General features: G+C 32.3%; 1 protein-coding gene across 5 annotated transcripts in view; it reads left to right on the top strand.

The window, feature by feature from the left end:
• The window catches only part of LOC121377386 (regulating synaptic membrane exocytosis protein 2-like), a 120,664-nt gene that overhangs the window by 60,724 nt on the left and 41,030 nt on the right, over window positions 1–18,910 (top strand). For 3 of the 5 annotated variants that reach the window (XM_041505368.1, XM_041505365.1, XM_041505364.1), the window contains exons 6-10: window positions 3,455–3,478; window positions 8,130–8,326; window positions 12,478–12,537; window positions 16,729–16,843; window positions 18,509–18,616. In XM_041505368.1, coding sequence (XP_041361302.1) covers window positions 3,455–3,478; window positions 8,130–8,326; window positions 12,478–12,537; window positions 16,729–16,843; window positions 18,509–18,616 — 504 coding nt within the window. Of the gene's footprint in view, window positions 1–3,454; window positions 3,479–5,597; window positions 5,672–8,129; window positions 8,327–12,477; window positions 12,538–16,728; window positions 16,844–18,508; window positions 18,617–18,910 lie in introns of all 5 variants that reach the window. The other 2 variants (XM_041505367.1, XM_041505369.1) reach the window with 2 other exon arrangements.

Here is an 18,910-nt window from a genome sequence, read left to right as displayed (position 1 = left end):
TGTGTTTCAACAAAAACAAGTTTTACACAACTTGAATTTTTGCAGTAAAACATTTTTTTCAATATTGTTTATTGCTGTATATAGAAGAAAGACAATAAGAAAAAACTGTTTGCTTTTATAGGGAGACTAGTGCAGGCAACACATGTTTTATAGGGAGACTAGTGCAGGCAACACATGTGCAAACAGATTTCCATATGCAATGCTGTGTTGTTTTAATAAACACAAAGTTGCTTTTTGCTTCAAACACATTTTATTCCTTTTTTTTCAATTTGAACAAAATTATCTGTCAGTTATAATTGTTATCAATATGTCATTTGTCTGCAAGCTTAATATATATTATATGATATGACATTTCTACAAAAACAAATTTTATCAGTGAAATAACCATTGCATTATTTATGTCTCTCACAATAGTTTAGTTGAGTTGGGAGTAAGGTAGCCTGTTAATACAGGTGTTTGATTCAAACTCATTGATTGTGTTGTCATGACATCATCATGTTTGTTTGTTCTCTGTGTTTTCATTACATCATGATGTCATCATATTAGTTCATTCTGTGTGTTGCATTACATCATCATTACCTGGATTTTTATTTCATGTTATGACATCATCACATTTGTTTATTATCTGTTATTACATCATCACATTGTTCATTGTCTGTCTTATGACATCACATTCATTCATTGTTTGTCTTATGACATCACATTCGTTCATTGTCTGTGTTATGACATCATCACATTGTTCATTCTCTGTATTATGACATCACATTTGTTTATTGTCTGTTATTACATCATTACATTGTTCATTGTCTGTTTTATGATATTATCACATTTGTTTATTATCTGTGTTATTACGTCCTCACATTTGTTTATTATCTGTGTTATTACATCATCACATTTGTTTATCCTCCGTGTTGACACATCAGGGTTAAAAAGTAACATTAAAACCATGGTCGCCAGCAGGGCCAATTGAAGAAAAATCTCACTGGCCCTTCTCAAATTCAACTAGTCCTCCAATTTTCACATTCAAATTTAACTGCACAGCCAAATTCAAAACTAGAATGTTCTTTGTTGAATAATAACCATGTGCTCATTGTACATAGTCCGTTTGCTTCAAACGGAAACCGATTAATTGGCAAGTAACTTCATAATAAATAAAGTTAAAATTCATATAAAAGTTTTATATAAGTTTTAAACCTATAATAACTCAAATAACACTTTTTGAAAAAAGAAATCCAGTATAAATAAAAATGTTTCTTTACCAATTATTATTAAATTATACATATTAAATCTCATTTTTAATACAGGGGTGGACACAGAATGCTGAAACAGCTAAGGTATGCAGTTTGACCTGCATTGTCTCTAAAGTAAAACAAATAAATAATGCAGTACAAAGAGAATAAAGGGTAGAAGTGCACATGCTTTAGTATATAAACTAGTCTAGAGGTGGCAGAGCTCTTTGTAGTGAAAGAAAGAAAGAAATGTTTTATGTGACGACGCACTCAACACATTTTATTTACGGTTATATGGTGTCAGACATATGGTTAAGGACCACACAGATTTTGAGAGGAAACCCGCTGTCACCACTACATGGGCTACTCTTTCCGATAAGCAGCAAGGGATCTTTTATTTACGCTTCCCACATGCAGGATAGCACAAACCATGGCCTTTCTTGAACCAGTTATGGAACACTGGTCGGTGCAAATGGTTTACATCTACCCATTGAGCCTTGCGGAGCACTTACTCAGAGTTTGGAGTCGGTATTTGGATTAAAAATCCCATGCCTCGACTGGGATCCGAACCCATTACCTACCAGCCTGTAGACAGATGGCCTACCCACGACGCCACTGAGGCCGGTCTCTTTATAGTGATGCAAGAGAGATGAAATAAACTTTGTGGCGATGCAAGAGGGGTTATATTTCCAGTAAAGGATTTCCTCAGGAATGGCTGTCCTCCTATAGACTAAGTATGCACACATGTGCGTTTAATTTAGATGTTGCAAACGTTATAATAGTAGGCTACTAATAAAATAAATATCGAAAGAAAAATAAATCTTTGACCAAAAAAAACAACTCAAAAAAACATTTTACCAAAATATACGATTTATCATATTACAAAGAATAAAAACGTACTTATTGTTTATTACGATCAGTAATATTTGGATGGTTATCATGAAAGTCTTGGTGTCAATTTAGATCTGATCTGTTCTTATTTCATACAGATCGCTTAAACTTAAAACAATACCGACAATGACAATAAAATCAATGGTCGCCCAACGGACTACCTTTGTAAAATTCTTAGTCACCCTTAGCCAATAAAGGTCGCCACAGGCGATCAGGTGACTGCTAATTTTCAACCCTGTCACATTATGACATTTGTTTATTGCCTGTTATTACATCATCACATTGTTTATTGTCTGTTATTATATTATCACATTGTTCATTGTCTGTCTTATGACATTATCACAGTGTTCATTGTCTGTCTTATGACATCACATTGTTTATTGTCTGTCTTATGACATTATCACCTTGTTCATTGTCTGTCATATGACATTATCACGTTGTTCATTATCTGCGTTATCACATCATCACATTGTTCATTGTCTGTGTTATCACTTCATCACATTGTTCATTGTCTGTCTTATGACATCATCATATTGTTCATTGTCTGTGTTATCACATCATCACATTTGTTCATTGTCTGATATCACATCATCACATTTGTTCATTGTCTGTGTTATCACATCATCACATTTGTTCATTGTCTGTTTTATAACATCACATTGTTCATTCTGTTTTATGACATCATCACATTGTTCATTGTCTGTCTTATGACATCACATTGTTTATTGTCTGTGATATTACATCATCATATTGTTCATTGTCTGTGTTATTACATCATCACATTTGTTCATTGTCTGTTTTATGACATCATAACATTTGTTCATTGTCTGTGTTATTACATCATCACATTTGTTCATTGTCTGTTTTATGACATCATCACATTTGTTCATTGTATGTGTTATTACATCATCACATTTGTTCATTGTCTGTGTTATTACATCATCACATTTGTTCATTGTCTGTGATATTACATCATCATATTTGTTCATTGTCTGTGTTTTATGACATGATCACATTGTTCATTGTCTGTTTTATGACATCATCACATTCATTGTCTGTTTTATGACATGATCACATTGTTCATTGTCTGTTTTATGACATCATCACATTCATTGTCTGTTTTATGACATCATCACATTGTTCATTGTCTGTGTTATTACATCATCATATTTGTTCATTGTCTGTGTTATCACAGCATCACATTTGTTCATTGTCTGTTTTATAACATCACATTGTTTATTGTCTGTTTTATGACATCATCACATCTGTTCATTGTCTGTGTTATTACATCATCACATTTGTTTATTCTCTTCTCCGCAATGGTCTTGTTGTAGGCGTGAATCACAGAGCTCGGGAATGTAAGAATTTTATTCTCAATTTTCGAACTTCTTTCTTTTTGGTGTTCATTCATTATTTCACTTCTTTCATAGTTAGTATAGAGTTACGAATACATGTACTTAGTGACAGATCCTGAATGTATACCCTTTGGCTTGTAATAGTTCAAACACAGAATTAAACCTCTAGACTTGTTGAGGGCCATTCAACAATTACGTAGTGATTATGGGGAAGTAATGGGGGCAGGGAGGACAAGAAATATTTGACAAAATGTTATGGGTGAGGGGTTATTGATTATGTGTTGAGAGTTATATAATGTTTTTTAAAATGTGACCATCTATGGGTTGGTCATTAGGAATTCTAGCATAGTGTCATTGTTAATAATTAACATATAAATAGTCAATTTGTTTTAAATTACACAAATAATACAAAGCATTTTATTATGGTTACAATATAAAAATAAGTTGGGAGAGCTGGTGGGGTTATAACACAGTATATGGCCTATTTTTATGGTTGAAATATAAAAATGAATGAGCTGGTTGGGTTATGACATGTTGTATTTTTATATCTGAAATATAACAATTAGTTAATTAAAGCTGGTTAAGTTACAACATGCATGTAATTTTTATGTATAGAAAGTAATAGATTTAGGACATTTTAGTATATTGTTTTAATTTTTAACATTCTTGTCATTTTCCTATGATATATAATTATGTCTTGAGTATTTTTTCTTCTTCTGAAATCTGAATTTTTTTCTGTCATAGACAATAGGTGGAGAATTTGTTTCACTTGTGTGCTTTATAGTTAGGGCATTTTTGCATGGAATGTCGCTTTTTACAGTTGATACAAAATATTTATTCTATATAACATCTGTAGCTATATTTGCATGCTGTGTGTCTTTTAGGGCTCATAAATGTTTTCATAATAGGAGATAGCCAGGACATTTTGTCTGTGTTGTGTGACCTTTTTAGGATTATAACATTTGTCTGTTAAATAGTGAAAAGGTAAACGTTTTTTTAAGGACAGTTGTTAGATTAAGAAACAACCTATAGGGTATGTTGTACGGGGTTTCAAGATTCAAACAGTTATTTTAGTATAGGAGGTAGTGGGGGTATTTAATGTTCCTGTTTTGTGTAATTGAAAAAAAAATCTATTCTAGAGAACTGCCAATTTATTTTGGGTGTGTGACCTTTCAATATTTTGAATCAGGCATCACTGAGACATTTTTGTGTGCATCTTTTAAACTTTAAAGATTCATATACACATTTTATCAGGTTGACAGTTTGTATACATATAAAAGTGATATATATATATAAAATATTAAGGGATATATCGTATAACATTAGGGGACATATATAACTTCAGGGGACATATCATATAACATCAGGGGACATATATAACATTAGGGGACATATATAATATCAGAGGACATCATATAACATTAGGGGACATATCATATAACTTCAGGAGACCTATCATATAACATCAGGGGACATATATAACATTAGGGGACATATCATATAATATCAGAGGACATATCATATAACATTAGGGGACATATCATATAACTTCAGGGGACATATATAACATCAGGGGACATATATAATATCAGGGGACATATCATATAACATTAGGTGTCATATATAACTCCAGGGGACATATCATATAACATCAGGGGACATATATAATATCAGGGGACATATATAACATTAGAAGACATATCATATAACATTAGGGGATATATCATATAACATATGGGGACACATATAACATTAGGGGACATATAACAATTAGGGGACATATCATATAACCTTAGGGGACATATATAACATTAGGGGACATATATAACGTTAGGGGACATATACAACATTAAGGGATACAATGTAGTTGGGGTACTTCTGGTTATAGTTCCTCAAGGATATTGACACTATAAATGTTTAATCCTAGTGGATATGGTATTTTTGTGTTTAGTTTGTATCTTCTCCAAGTGATACATATCATATAACATTAGGGGGATAGCTGGGGTACTTCTCATAATAGTTACTCAAGGTTATTAACACTATACATTTTTTATCCTAGTGTATATAGTCAGGGTATTTTGGTGTTTAGCTTTTCGAGGATGATAACATCTTTTTATCATAGGGGATTATGAGGTGAATGATGAACAGTGGAAGAAAGATGAAATTCTGGCTGCTAAAATTAAAAAATTTCTCTCGGTGAGTTTTTATTTATAGATGGTTAGCGCTTTCCTCATGGCTACAGAGGATGCTGCTACAAACACAAAACGTATTCAGCTGTGTGCATGTAAAACAAGATTTTATATTTTAATGAGAGTATCATTTCAACTTAAGAAAATGTTAAAAAATAAATAAATTTAAAAAAGAGAGAAAGAAAGAAAATGTACATCTGAGGCATATTCATTGAGGCAAGCAATTGATGTCACTTGCTAGACTGGTTTTTGTGCCTAATGATAAAAAGCAATGGTTCCAGTCAACCAATCTGCCACAGAATCTGCAGGTTACAAACATGATGCCTGACAAAAACAAAGAGGAATTTACCAATCACCAATCATTTTCTCTTCCATTGCTGAGAACAAATGAGGATTTCTTTAAGTTTAAATTGAGTTTTGTGCTTATATCCAATTAAAGTTCAAGTACACTGTCCTGACACATACTTCAGCTCTCTGTCCAGGGTAGTTGTTAGTGGTTAGCTGTTAGTGATTAGTTGTTGATGGTTAGTGAGAAAGAAGTTTGGTTGCTTTTTTATTCCAACCAGTGCACTACAACCAGTCAAAAGGTCGTTGTATGTGCTATCCTGTCTGGGAAAGTGCATATAAAAGATCCCTTGCTGCTAATGGAGCAATGTAGCAGGATTCCTGTGATGACTACCAGTTAGAATTACCAAATGTTTGACATCCAATAGCCGATGATTAATTAATTAATCAATGTGCTCTAGTGGTGTTGTTAAACAAAATACACTTTAACGTTAACTTTATTACAATAATTATTATTAGCCAAATTTATTGAATGATTGAATTAATAAATAACAGACATTATCTTTGTTGAAATTGCATATTCCAGATTGAACTCTCAAATTAAAAAAAAAGTGTTTGAAATGATTTTATCAATTTGTTCAAAAAGCACACTGGATAAAAGGCTGAATTTAGAGTTTATTGTTTGTAGCAGAGTTTCCCAGCTGTGAGTTTTTGCCCTAGAAGATAGAAGCCATTTTGTTTACAGGTGACAACAGATTACAGGGAGAAGATGTGGAGACGGGATCAACAATCATCGTCATAACAACAGTTAAATCTGCAGGCATTGGGTACCAGATAATTCTTCTGTAGTGGCCTCCCTTGATATACGCAAAACTATTGGCTGTTACTGTTGACATATTTTAACACTTACTTTGAATAGTATATACAAATATTTTAACATTTGTATATAAAGACAAACAATTTTAAAGTATGTCCACTGTTTATAACAGACCCATATAATGTCTTATTTCTATCAATATATAGTTTGTGTATACAAATGAGTCAAAAGTCGTAATTTTGAGGTTGAAGGAACCAAAACAAACAGTGCAAATTATCAGTGGGATGAGATAAACATAATAGATGTTAGTAAAAAGTATGCCATTCAACCATTTCTCAACCTCAAGCAGGGTTTTATTTGCTATGTTTCTAGACTCCAATAATTGGCATCATTCCCCACCATTCCACAAAGGCTATATCGTTTTTTATTCCCAGTTTTGAAGTCTGAATGTAAATACATACATGTACTAGTAATTCCTTTTTTTTAAAATCATTTCTGGTATATAAATATATATTTAGAAAACAATATGTAATACATGACAAACACCTCTTTCCTCACCCATAACATTTCATAATGCAAAATAAATATATTAATTTGAATAAATACCAGTACAGATAAATAGTATTACTCTTAAATTATGACTTAACATAATAAAATATTTTTTAAAATGAAACTGAAAATTCTCTTCTTTTTTTTGTAACACAACACAAAAATTCCTAAAGTCAAAGCCTTGGACGTCAAGTCAAATTTAGAAACAAAACCCTGTCACGGACATGGTAGCATATATGTTGGGATGATGATGATTGAATTATGTGGATATAAATTTAGTCACCATTAAAAATTTCCCTTAAAAGAATCTGTCTGTGGGTTGAGATAACATAGTAGTCGTAGTCGTTAATGTAAATTATACCATTCATCCATTTCTCAACATCAAGATACATTTAGCTGACATGGTAACAGATGTTGAGATAACAGCCTCTGACTCTATATAGATATAAATTTAGTCATCATACTCTAAAAGGTAAAGGGGAAGGATATTGCCCAGTGGTAAAGTCTTCACTTGATGCTCAGTCGGTCTAGGATCGATCCCCATCAGTGGGCTACTTCTCAAAATTACCAAATGTCTGAAATCTAAAAGTGCTCTAGTGATGTCATTAAAACAAAACAAATTTTAAACAAACCTTTAACTTAAAAGTAACTACCCATAAAAGTTTTCATTAACAGAATCTGCCACTTGTTTTTACATATATCAAAAGTTGGTCACACAGAAGTTTTATTGCCAAACAAAAAGAGAAGAACCCCCAATGCCATGCAGCATCAGCAGCTGTGTTCCGAGGCTGACGGTCTTTTCTCTGCTTTCTAGGGGAGATAGAAAGCTTCAGCGATGCCTCTTCATTGCGCTCCTCTCGGCGATCTAAACATGCGAAAATGTTGCAATTTAGTCGCGGAGGTAGTCTGGATGAAGAGAGTGGCGGGTGGGCTGAACCCCAAATAAAAGACTCAGGCATAGATACGGGCCTATCAAGTAGTAGTCAAACATTGAACGAAGACCATCTTAAGGTACCTTCATATCTTTGTAGCCTTTCTCGCATCTCTATCTCTCTTCGTTTCTTCTGCATTTCTCTTTGTAGTTATATCTCTCTTTTTTGGCACCTTTTTATTTATGATTTTTTGGAGGGGTTGTTTTGGCTTGTTGTTTTTATGGGGGTTTTTTTTTTTTTTATTTCTTTTTGTGGTATATGAGTTTTGAAATTCAATTTACCATTCATTAATATATATTTTTTTTTAAATGGAAATTTACTCCAGTGTTGAATAATGAATTCCGGTCATTGCATTTTGTTTGTAATTTTGGATATTTTGGGATGATGGTTTTGAGGTCATTTTTTAAATTTCTTTTATTGGCATATCTTTTTTTAATTCAGTTTATTATTAATTCATAATCAAACTTGATGAACAGGTTATTAAAGGAATTGTGTTTGCATTTTAAAGTTTTTCTTTTGTTGCTCTTTATGTAAAAAAAACATAGAAGGAATTTTAAAATATAAGAAGTTGTAAAGGCATGAAAACAAGAAGTGGATGTTTATGGGCATTACCTGAAACAGTTCTTTGAACTGTGTAGCTGTAGAAAAACTATTAATAACCTGTCTACTTCAAAATGGCTTTTAAAAGTGTGTATAATATTTAAAGGGACTATCCCAAGTTTGTCACCAATTTTAAAGTTTTTTTTTCGATAAATAAAATATTTTTATATTATTAAAATTTCAACTTACTAACATATTCTTGCTTAGAATATGAATATCTCTATAACCAATGCATTTCTGGCCATTGTAATGTTTTGTAGAGTCTCAATATGATTTTTGTCTCAAATACTTTAGTATGTACAAATTAATTTTTTCTTCAAACAGCCAAATGAAATTAAAATAATTTGACTAAAGGTCTTTCCAAATATTTGTCCGTATAATGTTTTATATTTACAACATGTTACATGATAGTGTTTTAAAAAACCCAGGAAAAAGTAGGATGTAAGTTTATTTTGTTGGGGTGGGGGGGGGGGGGGCAAACAGAAGTCTTGCTAAGGCTAAACACTTTTAAAAATTCCCTTTAATGTAACTCTACATGTTATCAATTTGGTAAAGGGTACTTTGGATATTATACATATGGTCCATGCAGTTATATAGCTTGTAAAATACATATATTCACAGAAAAAAAGTTCCTGTTTATCGGTTGAAATATGACAAAGATGATGACATCAACATAATTGTGTATTACATTGTCTCATAATCTTTACAAACGACAAAAATAATTTCTTGAAAACAATTTGTTTTTCCATCATTACTATTAAACATTATGTAGCTGAAATATTTATAGTAACTGTAACTAGTCATTCTTGTGGTAAATACCAGTATAACTATCGCTTATTTAATTGTAAATGTAATGACTAACAGAAATTAGTAAGTTTCAAAGAAGTAATAAATGAAATAGCTTGCTAGGTATCACACAAAAGCAAATCAAACTAAAATTAATAGGTGTAATATAGCAAATAATACATGTGTGTACATGTATATATCTGGCCAGTGAATAATTATTTGTAAAATAATTTTTAAAAATTATTTATTTAAAAAAAGTAATAAAATATCCAAATGAATATTTGTAAAGTCATATTTAGTGACTTGGTATTGTGGGTCTTTTTTTTCTTTCTTGTTCATTTAATTTTTATTCATTATTTTTTTTATTTGAGGGCATTGGTGCATTTTAGCAATTTTAATTTTTGCTTGCTTGTTGCATTAATTTTTATAAAAGTAATATGGTTATGGAAATATTCATAGCACAGAGTGCAGGATATAGAAATACAAGATATAGCTCTTCAAGGTCATCTAAATGCTGATTGGGTTTTTTTCTCGTTCCAACCAGTGCACCACAACTGGATAAATGCCGTGGTATATGCTTTCGTGTCTGTGGGAAAAGATAAAAGATCCCTGGCTGCATTAGGAAAAATGTAGCGGGTTTCCTCTGATGACTATATGTCAGAATTACACATAACTGATGGTTAATAAATCAATGTGCTCTAGTGGTGTTGTTAAACAAAATAAATTTAAATTTTAACTAAATGATAAATGCAAAACCACATCCATGTTTGTTTGTTTATACTTATTTTTGTGCTCATATCCAATTAAGGTTCAAGTACGCTGTCCTGGGCACACACCTCAGCTATCTGGGCTGTCTGTGCAAGACAATGGGTTAGTGGTTAGTGAGAGAGAAGTCAGTGTAGTGGTCTTGCACCTACCCAATGAGACGTTAAACTTGATCTTGTTGGGAGCCGGTAACGGGGAACGAACTCAGTACCTACCAGCCTTAAGTCGGGTGGCTTAACCACTACACCACCGAGACCGGTCACCTCCATTATGATCAGTGCAGCTAATGTTTTTGTTTTTGTTTTTTTATTATAGGGAAGTATTTACCGTAAATTCTCTAATATAAGGCTTTCTATATGATGGGTGGGTTTTATGGTGGGGTTGGGGTTGGGATGTAGGTCAGTGATAGAATCATTATTTTGAGGTGTGGTGGGTTGCAGGATTGGTCACTATTATTGGACTCAATCAGTGCCTCATAACTGCTACATTAAAGCCCATGGTATGTATGTTCCTGTCTTTGGTAAAATGCAAATAAAATATCATTTGCTGCTGTATCAGTGGCAATGGTGAGTTTTCACTCTTATTTCGCTATCAACCAAATGTCAAAATAAACCTGTCTGTGGGAAAGTCCAAATAAAATATCATTTGCTGCCTTATCAGTAGAAGTATAGCCCATTGTTATGAAAAATGTATTTTGGGTATTGCAGAAACCTGAAAGTCTCACTACCTTTTTCCATTAGTAGCAAGGGATGTTTATATTCAACTAAGGTCCATCCAAGTCACAACTAGTGTTATGTTGGGTTTTATGTGCACTTTTCTATGGATATAAGGTAACAAAGAGCCTTTTATAGACTTGTCATGTGGTACTAAAGTAATCAGTTAGTTTTTCCATCTGTCATATCCAAATATTATCTGTAACTCTTGGGGTTTTTTTTTAAATATACACAAATATAACTTGTTTGATAGAAACCTACATTTGGTATTTTTAAAAATAATATTTTGTGTAATCCACTGAAGTTTTGATGGCTATTCATTTTATTCTGATAGAAAAAGACTTATTTAACAGCTTATGGAATCTTATAAATCTAAATACATGTGTAATTGTCCAGTTTAATACAATTTAATATATTTCTCAAATATATTTATTATTCTTTATTGATAATCTATTTTCATCATTATCTTTGGTCAAGGAGGTCTGTATAGTGATCAGATGTGAATTCATGTCTTTATGCACTGGTTAAAGCCAGTTAATGTCTGGTTAAAGCCAGTTAATGTCTGGTTAAAGCCAGTTAATGTTTGGTTAAAGCCAGTTAATGTCTGGTAAAAGTTAAGTTAATGTCTGGTTAAAGCCAGTTAATGTCTGGTAAAAGTTAAGTTAATGTCTGGTTAAAGCCAGTTAATGTCTGGTTAAAGCCAGTTAATGTCTGGTAAAAGTTAAGTTAATGTCTGGTTAAAGCTAGTTAATGTCTTGTAAAAGCCAAGTTAATGTCTAGTTAAAGTCATGTTAATGTCTGGTTAAAGCCAGTTAATGTCTGGTAAAAGTCAAGTTAATGTCTGGTTAAAGCCAGTTAATGTCTGGTTAAAGCCAGTTAATGTCTGGTTAAAGCCAGTTAATGTCTGTGGAAGCAGTTTTAATGTCTGGTTAAAGCCAAGTTAATGTCTGGTTAAAGCCAGTTAATGTCTGGTTAAAGCATTATGTGTGTCAGAAGGGCACTACTGAAACTGATTTGCTAGTTTTATAATGTTCATTAAATTTGGTACTGTTTATTCTGTTTGATTTTGTTTCATTTATCTTTCTGTGTTTACAGAAATATTTAGATGTAATTTTCATCTTTGACAAACTGCTGTGAATTATTTATTTATTACATCATTATACTAATAATTAGTATATATTAATATGAGGTCAAATATATCTTGCAATTAATCTAATAAAAACAACTGTCACATATGAATAAATCAAAATCACATACATAATGTGAGTGAACAATACTAAAATATCTGTTTTTATTTACAAAATTATTACAGTTTGCAACAAATTATTTAAATTTTAAATCAATATCTATGATTTTATTTTTCAAGAAACCTTACAAAGAGCCTCGCTACTCATTACCCCAAGGCAATTTGATAAGAGTGGATTGTGTATGTGTTTTCTTTCATTTTATTTCTTCTGTTTATTAATTTCCCCCATTCTTATTTATTTCCCCCATTCTTTCAACGTCTTTGTTTCCTGGGATGGTTATGCTTCAATTCTGCTCCAGTAATGAATCAATAATTTGTTTATAAAATAGAGTAGTTCTAATTCTGTTATAATACAACATCATTGTTATATTATTCATTGCTTAACATTAAATAAATTAAATACCATTTTCAAGCAGTGTAGATAGTCATTAATATTATTCTTAGACCATTCAGAAAATATTCCACTTTATTATTTTTTATCTTCTATTAGTAGCTATACTTATACCATTAGACATACTTACGGTAAGCATAGAAAATAGAGTAATCCCAAAGTGACTTCTAGCTCTGATGGAGTTGGTAGCTATTAAAGGTCATGCATGTGTTGTTCATAACAGTGGATATTAAAGGTGCAGTCCCTAGTTTTAACCCGTCAAAAAACATGGACACCAAGTTTAGTTAATTTACAAACCTGTAACACATTTGGATAAAGTTACAATAGAGTGAAAGAAGAGTCTGTGACATTAAAACGGGAAATATCCTTAAAAATAGACTAGAACTTGAATCAATAAACCGCTACTTCTCAGATATACATGCATTTTTTAAATTGTGAAAAATGCATTATTAGGTATTAGAATTACCAGGATGACCAGAAACATTTCGGTTCTACGTAAATGGATAATCTAAAGAATACAATAAAAGTAATGTTTGATTTCATTGGTCATAAACAGCTCTAATAGTGAAAAATATGCTGTGGTGTTTAAAACTAGGATATGTCCCTTTAACACACAATATTGACACTGAGCAACTGTCATTCAAATTTTCAATTTGAAATAAAGGTATCTACAAAAAAAAAAAAAAAGGATTTCTTTAATTTTTGTGCTTAGTATATTTTTCATCATACAATAAGTTAGTTGACATATCCTTTATCATCTATATAACATCCATATTTGGTTCTTACCAGCAGATCAAAACATTTCACTATTTAGTTTTTTGGTTTTCAAAAACATTTAGCAGTGTTTCCCATGAGCAAAATCGAGGTGAGCTGCAGATTACTCTCCTAAAATGGTGCTAGGCGAGCAATCACAGGAATATTCCAATAAAATGCATTAAAAATAGTTATCTTAAGGTGAGTAATTGGTCACTCTCCTAAAACTTTGCAGGCGAGTGTGGAGGGGAGTGGGAGTAAGTAATCACTCACCTTCATGGCAAAGACTGTTTAGAAATGTTATTAATAACAAACCTGGGGCCTAATTCACTAAACTCTCATAAATTTGCGATCTCGCAGTGCAGTGCTAAAAGACTTGCAAAGAGGACGCTTTGTTGTCTAGCAGAGCCTAAGAGACCTTTCTGAATGAGGCCCCTGAATATTAATTTTAAATATCTTAGTATAAGTGTAAATACTATTATTAACAAGCATTCAATCTTTACCCACAGGGTAAACATATAAAAATTATTTACTGAAAAAAACCCAACCAAATTCCTTAATAATTCAGTTATTTCTATTTGTTTTTCCCCTGTTTACAACATGTAGCATTTTAAACTTTTAATTCCATGTTGAATTCTTTGCTAAAAAAGAAAACTTGTTTACTGAAAAAAACACCCAAATTCCTTTTTTAATACATTATTAACATCTTCCACTAAATAAAGCATAAAATTAGTATAAAGTTTGTTGCATTTTTAACTTTAATTTCTTACTGAATTACTTGCTCAAAAACAGTATTAACTAAAAAACAAACCGAATTTCTTGCTGACAATAATTATGTTATTTCTATTTGTTTTTTTCCCCTTTACAACCTGCAGCATTTTTAACTTTATAAACTTGTTTACTGAAAAAACCCAAATTCCTTGCTGACAATAACTGTGTCATTTCCATTTGTTTTTTCCCCTTTACAACCTGTAGCATTTTTAACTTTATAAACTTGTTTTCTGAAGAAAAAATCCCAACAAATTTCTTGCTAACAATAACATTGTGATTTCCATTTGTTTTTTCCCCTTTACAACCTGTAGCATTTTTAACTTTATAAACTTGTTTTCTGTAGAAATAAAAAAAAAAAAAAAAATCAAAGCTAACAATAACTCTGTGATTTCCATTTGTTTTTCCCCTTTTACAACCTGTAGAATTTTTAACTTTATAAACTTTCCCCTTCAAGACCTGCTTGGGTGTGGCATACAATCTGCCTGAGTCTTTTATTTGGGGTTTTAGTTACCATGGTGTCCGTCCTGTGTATTTGACATCATTCCGTCTGCATGTCGTGTTCTTCCAATGTTAATACTCATAACCTTTTATAGTATATCTTGTTTATTTTATAGTAGATGACAAAGTTTTAAAAAACGTTCTCTCTAAATGAATTGTATGCATGATCATTTGGTATGTGTGCATCTTTAATTGCTAAATGTGTGTGTGTGTAAATGTGTATGTGTATGTGTGTGTGCAAGTGTGTCTGAGTGTGTGTGCAAGTGGTGTATGCATGTGTGTTTTTGTAAGCATGTGTATGTGTGCAGGTGTGTGTCTGTCTGTGTATATGTATGTGTGCCATTGTAAGTGTTTGTGTGTGTGCATGTGCGTTTTTGTAGGCCAGTATGTGTGCGCAGGTGTGTGTGTGTGTGTGCCAGTGTAAGTGTGTGTGTGTGTGTGTGTGTGTGTGTGTGTGTGTGTGTGCATGTTTTTGTAAGCCAATGTATGAGTGCACAGGTGTGTGTGTGTGTTTGTAAGCCAGTGTAGGTGTGTGTCTGTGTATATGTGTGTGTTTCTGTCTGTGTATGTGTGTCTGTCTGTGTATATGTGTGTGTGTATGTATGTTTCTGTCTGTGTGTGTGTGTCTGTGTGTCTGTGTGTGTGTGTGTGTCTGTCTATGTGTGTGTGTGTGTGTCTGGCTGTCTGTGTATATGTTTGTTTGTGTTTGTGTACAAAAGGCAGGATGTAGCCCAATGTTAAAGCGCTTGCTTGCTTGATACATGGTTGGTCTTGGATCGATTCCTGTCTCTGTGCCCATTGGGATATTTCTCATTCCAGCCAGTGCACCACGACTGATATATCAAAGGCTACCCTGTCTGTGGGATGGTGCATATAAAAGATCCCTTGCTACTAATGGGGAAAATGTTGCTGGTTTCCTCTCTAAAACTGCAAGTCAAAATTACCAAATGTTTGACATCCAATAGCTGATGATTAATTAATCAATGTGCTCTAGTGAGGTCGTTAAACAAATCAAACTTTAACTTTTAACAATTAAGTACATGTGTATACTTACAGAAAAAAGTTCCTGTACACCAAATAAAATGTTCTCATACCAGTTGAAACATTTATAAATAATTGAAAATTGTGACTCATGTAGACAAACCTGAATTGTGGAATGCATCTCATAATATTTATGAATGACCAATATATAGTTTCTTGAAAACAATTTGAGTTTTCCTTCATTACTGTTAAATATATGCCTTATGCAATACATGCATAGGTACTTTTTTCCATGAGTATATATGTGTGTACAAGTGACTGTATGCATACACTAGCACATATGTTTTTACATGTGGCAATTTGATGCAAGCATGTTTGAATGAGACATGTTTTTAATGTGCATGAATTTATGTATAACTTCAACTATCCCAGATTTCTTTGTGATTTTACATTAATAAACATTCATTTCAGATTGATTGAATTCCAAATTGGTGTTACAACAATTAAAATTAAATACATATCCATTCTTTGATATATTTGACAATGCATGTGTGTGTGTGTGCGCGCATGCAAACGTGTGTGTGTGTCTGTGTGTCTGTGTGTCTATGTATGTAATGTATATTATTATTGTATGTTGCATTAAGATCAATTATCCCAAATGATTAATATATTCAATAAGAAATGTTTAAATTGCACTAAATATGAACATATATATACATGTACTTGTAAGCTTAGGTTGTTTTTTTATCATAAAATTTAATCTTATATACATACATATATATTGATTGCTTAATTGTTCAATTATTATTTGAAAAAGAAGAAGAGTTAAATTAATTATTTATTGTAAACTTACATGTATTGTAATGATATTGTTTATATTTATAATTACTATTAAATTAAACTCTTTTAAATAGTATTTAACTTTGTGAGTTTAATTTAAAATAATTGCTGTATTTTTAATGTTCTCCCTTTTTCAGCACCCGGTTACCTGGCAACTGTCAGCCAGTGGCTCTAAGTGGATTGGTCACATGATATTAAAGAAAACTGTGTTAGAAGGTGGCGGCCATAAAACAGATTCTAGTGCTATTTTAGGTACGAGTATTTTTATATTAATTTTATTTTTTTAAATTAGAAAATGTCCTATGGCAAATACAGCTGACAAAAATAGATGAATGTCAAATTATGTATTTCTGTTTTATTCCTCCTTTATCTAGTGTTGTTTTTGTCCACTACCTGTCCCAACCGGTGGAGACTATAGGCTTCATCTCAGTTCTTCAGTCTGTCTGTCTGTCTGTCCGTCCATCTGTCCCACATATAGTTTTCTCAATGTTTGTTTTTTTACAATGCATCGATATATTAAGCTGAAATTTGACTTTCATGATGATTTACCCATTTTTGACAAAGTTATGGCCGTTGAACATAGGTGATAAGAACATTTGAAGAGTTCAGGCGCAAAACGCGATATAAACCATTTTCTTTCTAGTTTTTTTTTAAAGCCATTATTGTATGTCAGTAAGGGCTAATCGTAGGCCCGCTGATTTGCTGCAAAACGTGATTGATCCTTATGAAATTGTATTGGGTAAATCCCGTTTTTTTTAATATATCAAAACGCGATATACGTCAATTAAAAAACCAATTTTTACTGAAAATGAAAAATGGATATATCGCGTTTTGCACCTGAACTCTTCATTTGTTTTCCAATCTTATTTTGACGATGCCTCAATATATTGAGCTTAAATTTTGACGTTCTTGGCTTTATTTACCCATTTTTCACAGAATTATGGCCCTTGAACTTAGGAGATGTGAAAATTTATTTTCCTGAAGTGGGTTTTTTTTCAATGCCTGAAAATACTGAGATGAAATTTTGTATATATATATTTATCGTATACTGTTAAGGATCCAGTTTACCTTTAATGGCGATTTACACATTTTTCACAGAGTTATGACCCTTGCACTTTGGAGATATGGAAATTTGTTGGTCCTGGTAGGGGACATGTATTACTTTAGCAGTACTTTCAGAATGCTTGTTTGCTCATGCCTTTCATGTTGTATTAATCTACCGTAGTAGTCTGCTTCTTGTCTATGCACACGTGCCAGTCATTGCTTATTTAATTGCATACAATACTTAGTTTACTATACAGTGCTAAGGTTTTAACGCCAGCATTAGTGGATGATGTTGATTTGAGTTACCATCTTGATGTTCAACTCTATATCCAAGTCCTTGTCTGTTCAAAAGCATGCTTTGTTTTCTGTATATTGTTCCTAATCCTATTTATTAAAGTCTCACACCCTAGTTTCAGCCCGTGAAAATGGATACTAAGTTTGGTTAATCTATAAAACTGTAAGAAATTTGGATAAAATTACAACAGAGTGAAACAAGGGTCTGTGATGTTGAAAAGGGTAAATATACCCTTAAAAACTAGACTAGAGCTTGTCTGCATAACAGTTACTTCTCAGAGGTACATGTATTTTAAAAAAAAATTGTGATATTAGAAACACCAGGATAACCAGTAGCACATCGGATGTACAAAAATGAATAATCTAAACAATAAACTCTTAAGTTAGTGAACATCCCATAGTGTTTAAAAACTAAGGTCTGTCATTTTAACTTCTTCTCATTCACAATTTGTTTCTATATTCCAACTGTTTACTTTATTTAGTAATGTTAAAATTGAATCGCAATTTTCGTGGATTCGTGTCTTAAGAATGCCTCTGTTGATGTATACACATAAAATATCTCATCTCTGTTGATTGCAGGTTTAAAAGTTATTGGTGGTAAACTGTCTGAAAAAGGAAAACTCGGGGCTTTCATTGCAAAGGTGAAGAAAGGCAGCATCGCCGATACAGTCGGTCACCTTAGACCAGGTACATAGGCCTATTACAGTCACACCTGTCTTAAGCGGTTACACAAGGGAGTGGATAAAAGTGGCCGCTTAAGACAGGTGACCGCTGATTACAGGTTGCCACATATGTAGTCTTTAAAACATTTGTCGTTGTTTCTTATTTTACCGTCTGTACTGCTGAACAATGGATGTGTGCTTCACAGTTGACTATAAATCAACTTATGACATGTCGTCTCCTTCCGAAAAAATGCAAATGGAATGTATTAAATTAACCGTTCTCAACAAGTTTGTTTTCGTTTTCTATTTAATTCCTACT

This window comes from Gigantopelta aegis, chromosome 7, assembly GCF_016097555.1.
Source record: "Gigantopelta aegis isolate Gae_Host chromosome 7, Gae_host_genome, whole genome shotgun sequence".
Classification (NCBI taxonomy): Eukaryota; Metazoa; Mollusca; class Gastropoda; order Neomphalida; family Peltospiridae; genus Gigantopelta; species Gigantopelta aegis.
Note: the sequence above shows the minus strand (reverse complement) of the source record. Positions and strands in the feature narration are given on the sequence as shown.